The sequence below is a fragment of the Mauremys reevesii genome, linkage group 18 (assembly GCF_016161935.1).
Source record: "Mauremys reevesii isolate NIE-2019 linkage group 18, ASM1616193v1, whole genome shotgun sequence".
In the NCBI taxonomy this organism is placed as follows: Eukaryota; Metazoa; Chordata; order Testudines; family Geoemydidae; genus Mauremys; species Mauremys reevesii.
In genome coordinates, this window is record NC_052640.1 from 17252176 (window position 1) to 17258175 (window position 6000).

At 45.4% G+C, this 6000-nt stretch overlaps 1 protein-coding gene across 1 annotated transcript in view; it reads left to right on the top strand.

Moving 5' to 3' along the window:
* PPIL2 (peptidylprolyl isomerase like 2) overlaps positions 1 to 4717 on the top strand; it is a 122998-nt gene extending 118281 nt beyond the window's left edge. The window contains exons 17-20 of the mRNA XM_039504387.1: positions 329 to 401; positions 573 to 635; positions 1125 to 1264; positions 2819 to 4717. Coding sequence (XP_039360321.1) covers positions 329 to 401; positions 573 to 635; positions 1125 to 1264; positions 2819 to 2912 — 370 coding nt within the window. The 3' untranslated portion in view covers positions 2913 to 4717. The remainder of the gene's footprint in view (positions 1 to 328; positions 402 to 572; positions 636 to 1124; positions 1265 to 2818) is intronic.
* Positions 4718 to 6000: the final 1283 nt, after the last annotated feature.

Sequence of the window (6000 nt, forward strand, 5' to 3'; positions counted from 1 at the left end):
GTATTAAGTCCTTTGTTCCCAACTACTATTTTAGGGGGTTTGTCACAATATTAACAGACCTCAAATGACTTGCCAGTGTGTTGATTTTATCTCCTTCCTTTAAGAATGTTCTTGTTTTTAAAACCTTTGCTTTGGCCCACATGGCCATGTTGGGACACTCATTGCCTGGGTTTCTATACATCTGTCAGCCGTTCGGACTGCTAAGAGCATGTAGTGTGGATTTGTCTCTTTTCAAGCTGAGGGGAAACTCCTGCTGCATCACCATCCAGAACGAGTGGTTAATGTTCCATTGGTACAGCTGGAAATTAAGTCCTTTCTTCTGTTTTAGAGTGGTTGGTGGTTTTGAGGCTCTGACAGCTATGGAGAATGTGGACAGCGATCCAAAAACAGATCGTCCCAAGGTACTACATAAACGTAAACCAAAAGGGTTACCAAACAAAGGGAGAGTGTGTGTGTCCTCTGAATGCAATGCAGCCTGTTATTGCTTATTTTTAAAAGTTACCTTCAGGAAAATGAAACCAACCCAATTAGCAGCTTCTGGTACCTTTTTAATTTTAATTTTTTGTTTCCAGGAGGAAATACGAATTAAATCAATAACTGTTTTTGTTGATCCGTATGAAGAGGCAGATGCTCAGGTGAGGAGGAAATCATCTGTTTGATAGGTTTGCAAAGAAATATTTAACTTTAATCTGTAGCCCCGTCTGCTTCTCTGGGAATTGGTACTCGTCCCATGTCGCGTGCCTCTCTTGTCTTCCCCTGGGGTGATTTCACCTGTGTTTACAAGCAAAGATTGAACAGCTGCAATCTGAGGCTGTCTCGTTTGCTAGAAACATGCTAGTGTTGGAGTGGATAGTAGTTTGGAGAGTAATACACCAGACTTATAAAGGTTCCCCCATGTCCCCCAGTGTTACCTCTGCCTTCCTGATGGCAGTTGCCTATCACTTGCAGTGGAGTGATGGTCATCGACCATTCATTCCTTGAGGCACTGTTAGCCAAGCATGCACTGTAAGTCATGGCAGCGAGGTATTGCATAGTGCTTTGCCACTACACAGCGCTTGGACACAGTCGCCTTTTCTTTGAACTAATCTCTTGTAACATATTCTTCTAATACTCATTTCTCTCAGATCTCTGCAGAGAGAGAAAAGGCCCGACAAGAGGAGGAAGCATCCAAAACCAAGACTAAGGCTGTCCTGCCAAAGAAAGAGAGCCAGGCTCCCAAAACTTACCGGCCAGGCATTGGGAAGTATATTAATATGGCTGCAGCGTAAGTCCCTTGCACAACTGTGCTTTGTTCAGTGTTTGTGCTGTCTTGCTTGGGGAACTCCCCTTTCCTCTCTGGCACTAGCGCTACGGCTCCGTGTTGTATGGGAGACACTGTCACTTACCAGCTGTTTGTTTGATGCCGATGGACCTTGCTAGGAACATTCGTGTACCAATCACAGCAGTCAGTGTCTGGCCCTATTGTTTTAAGGATAAAAACAGCAAACATTTCTTTTAAAGGCTCAGTGTAAAAGCCACAGCTGATCATTAACAGCGTGTGTGTGTGTATAGTTACAAACACTTTTATCATCTCTGTGGAGGAGCCTGTCCATCACTTCCTGGACAGGACCTGAATTCAGTCTCCTCAGTAAAAGTGCAGAAGGGGAAACTCAGAACTCCTAAAGCACCATTTCCCTGCACACACCTTGTACTGTTGGTAGTTTAGCTTTCCAGAGGCGAGCGCCAAACCCTGGCCCAGCTTTTCAACTATTTTGGAAAATTAAAAAGAATTTGTACTGCCAAGTTTTGAACAGCCTTCTACCAAATCCTCCCACAAATGTGGCTCTCACATCGTAGTGTACACAAAAGCATGTGTTTGTATGTACAGACCTCGGCTGCTGACAGGCCTGTATGCCTGTGCAGTTGGGAGATTTTGGTGCCCATTCAGTTGAAAATGTGTCCTGTAAGTTTAGCCAGCACATGTACATTGTTAATCGTTTGGGTCTTTTAGAAGTTTAGCTAGAACATGCTGCTGTTCACCTCTGTTTTAAAATTGTGTTGAAATTTGGTTGAACTTAAAATTGCTTTCCTGCTCCGCTGTGGTTACTATAGAAACATGTAGGAAATTTTGCAAGATTAATAGTCTATGCTGAGTGGGCCAACCGGTTCCCTGAGGTTTTTTCCCAATGGCTTTCATCCCTGCAGTTTTCTCTGTAAGATGTGTGACACTGGTCTCCAATGACACCTTTGGTGGTTTCCGTCTGATCCCTATTGGCCACCTCATGGGACTTGGCAATCAAGTAAAATTCTGCATGATTCATAGGCTCTGCTCGAGAGATGCCAGGAATAGCAGCACGGGCTGCTGTTGGTCTGGATCATGCATTTGGCAGCACTGGGAGGGGTGGGAAATGTCACACAGCCCCCCACTTCTTGCACTGTGCCCAGCTAACTGCAAAACCCTTTTGCTTTTAAAAGCATTAAGCACTCCATAGGAAGGTGAGCAAACAGGCTCGTGCTTTCCGATTTGCCCGTGTTCCTATGTGCTGGGCCCGAACCAAAGCCATAGCTTCAAACCCCCGCCATCCCTTCCACATTTCGGGAGTGTTCAAAATCCAAACCTGGAACCATTCCCAACATTTTAAGTGGCCCCTCTCTCTTTAATGAGCTGGACCAAACCCCTGCATCTTCAACCCCCGGCAAACCACATCTCAGTGCTGCAGCCAAAGCGTCTCTCTAATTTGTATGTGACAGGCTAGCTCCATTCTAAATCACACTTGGAAGGGAAAGGAATCCAGCTAACATTAGCAGTCACTGATATTTGTTTTCATTTTGGCTGCAGAAAACGAACAGCAGATGATGAGGGGCCTTCAACCAGTGCAGCTGTGAAGAAAGAGAAAAGGAGCACAGGCTTTGGGGACTTCAGTTCCTGGTAGCAGAGTGGAGAGCCTGTCACTGGAGCAGAACAGCAAAAAAGAGCCTTCCACCAACCCCAAGGGGCCTAAAAGGCAGGCTGTCCTGGGGAGGCAAAGCACTGGCCCACCCTTCTAGTGGGGAAGAAAATCACTGCTTTGTTAAAGCTCCTTAATGCGGCTTTGTTCTCTAGCGAGCTACATTCCTCCAACTGCATCTTCCTCGAAGCCCTGGGTTAGGGTGGGTTTTACAGCCGTGAAGTGGGCACCCCCACTACTCTTTCAGACTGTTGATTATCTAGGGCCTCTTTGTCTGCTTCGCTGCTCGGCAGATTAAGCAGAATCATCTCCTGTCGGGACAGGAGCTCAGGAACAGGCGTGGTGAGCGAGCTCCTTTTTCAGAGAGTCGCTTCCAGATGAGACAGGTCCCTGCCAGCTGAGTGAGTTGGTGGAAATCAGTGATGATGCTGTACCCCTTGCTTTAGTCTTCTCTTCCCCCCCCCAGCTCTTTGCTGGAACCCCAGGGTGCCACTTCTTGTCCTCTCGCCACCTCCGTTCCCTTTTGAGCCCCTGTGCAGCCACCCTTATTCCGCCCAAGGACTGCCTCTGGAGCCTAGACGTACTGCTCGCTAATGCAATCAGCATAAACCCATGGGCCTGAACCAGCTGTGTCTGCAGCTAACCAAACCCTGCCACAGCCTGGGAAGCAGCTGTTCAGGACTGGCAGCCTGATCCAGAGCCTCCACTTGGCACTGCAGAGCAGTTAAGCCACCATGTTGGCCCATTTATTGCTCTCTCTTGGTAGCCACTGAAACACCTGTGTCCCCTTCTGGCCCTTCGGCAGCGGGGCACTGATGGGACCAGTTCAGAAGCCCGTCCTTATCACCAGTGCTGATGGGTAGCCTCCAGTTGGGGCAAGTGACTAGTAAGAAGCAGCAACGTAGATTTAGTTTTTAAACCTGTCCTTGTCATCGCAGAGTAACAGGACTGAGTTCTGCTCTCCTAGGCGAGAGAGAGCCCTGCTTTCAACAGTCCCAGAAATCACGTCCATCTGATACCTCCTGGTTACGGTGTCCAACTAGAGACCCCTCATTAGGATACTGTGATATCCAGGGGCATGCACATCCCGCACCTGTTCACCTCAGCTGCTTAAATCCCTTCCAGAATCAGCCCCACATATATTAATTACTGAGAGGAGCCGGGCACACACACACTAAGGTGTTTCCAAACTAAAGATTTTAGGAAGAAGAGACTTGTATCAGCCCATCGCATTTAACCTTCTTAACATCCTAATATTCTACACCCTCCGTTTGTTCCCATCCTCGTGGCCCAGCGAGGTACTGGTCCTACAGAACAGTTCTTTTCCACTGCTCCTTCGACATTTTGAATCAGCAGGAATCCCTTCCTTACTCCATCTCAGGAGCTGAGTCATGCTTTTGCAATCAGATTTGTAAATAATGCATTTCTAGTAACAGTGTCTTGTTTTAAAAGAACTCTGCATTTATACAGAATTCCAGCTAGGAACTTTTGGTGAAATATTTTCATTAAAAGCTTTTATTTCCTTTTGAACACTTGCCGTTGTGACTGCTCTTATTCAAATATTTTCTAGGACTATGGCATTACAAAGTACAAGGAAATGATTCATCCATACTTTAGCAGATCTGACTATAAAGACTTTGGACTCTTTCGGATATGATTATGACTTTCTGTAAATTATAGGAAGTTCAAACTAGCTTGAAAAGAATGGGGATTTTTTTTTTGTTTTAAAATAGTTTGCAGTGTGTAAGTTTGAACAGAATAAACTTGTGTCCAAATCTTGGCACAGGAAACATTGTGGCATTTCCCTGAAACTGACTTTCTTTGTGTATTACTGAAATTTCTAGCTCTTTTTCCTGGCAAATCTTTGCTGAGCTCTCCTGTTTAATAACCGTTGTAATATACATGTGGTTGCAAAGCTCACAAATCTTGTCATACCTGGTTTCCCTGCGTATCTTTCAGTTCCATTACAGGCTGGCATTTTTATACATTTTGCAAGAGTTCACCGTAGCTGTGTCTTTTTAAACTCCTCAACACAAATGCAAAAATAGAAGGATAAAAGTTTGAGAATTAGATTGGCTGTTGGCAGGCAGTCTTCACCCACGACACTTCAGTCACAGCAAGCACCACTTATGCATTAGAGTTAAAAAACTTCAGTTTGCAACACAGTGACACGGGCAGTTTGCTCAGTGGCTGGCTGGATATGTGCTGTTAGTTCAAATTATAGCAAATACAGAGCCTGAACTTCAGGTAACAACTACAAGTAAACCAACATTGGAGATGGTGGACGGATCCTCAGACTGGAAATTGGGTTCAAAGCAAAGGCTGGGTTTCGTTTTAGATAAGAGTAAAACATTGCAGGATTTATGTCCTTTGTCTGTTTAGACCAGTGGCTTTTAACCTGGGGTGCACAATGCTCTTTGGGGGGATGCGAGACATGCCAGATTTTTTTAGAAGGTAAATCATCGAAAACACAAATTAAGCACAGGCACATAAGTACAGCTCTTTTGTTTCATCAAACTACGTATTTATTAACATGAACCATTTTTTAGTGATTACTGTAATATACAAACAAAAAAATATATCTAGGTTTAAAGCACTGACCTACTTCAAGGATTTTTGGTAAGGGGGCGAGAACATATTCTGAGAGCCAAAGGGGTGCAGGCTGCAGTGAAGGTTAAGACCCACTGGTTTAGACTGTAAGCTCTGTGACGTGGGGACTGTCTGCTACTCTGATTGTACAGCCCCATTATGTCTGTTCTCTCTATTCTCCCTCTGGGTGCTTTCACTGGCCCGGGTACTGTTATGCGGTGACCACCTCTGTTGTTCTTTACCTTTGTACTAAATACACGGGGGAGGGGGGGAGGAGGAGGGAAATGAGTGGGGTTATTTAAATAGACTAGGTGTAAGACATGCCTAAGCGAGTGTGAGAGATAATACTGTACCTCTCTGCTGCTTTGTGGTGGCACTTGCAATCCTAGAGAGAAAGTTCTGTGCTTCGGGTATGATTTCACAGCAGCACTGTAGTAACAGTTCATTGAGCAACTTGCCGAAATAGCCTCCATCGAGTGGCACA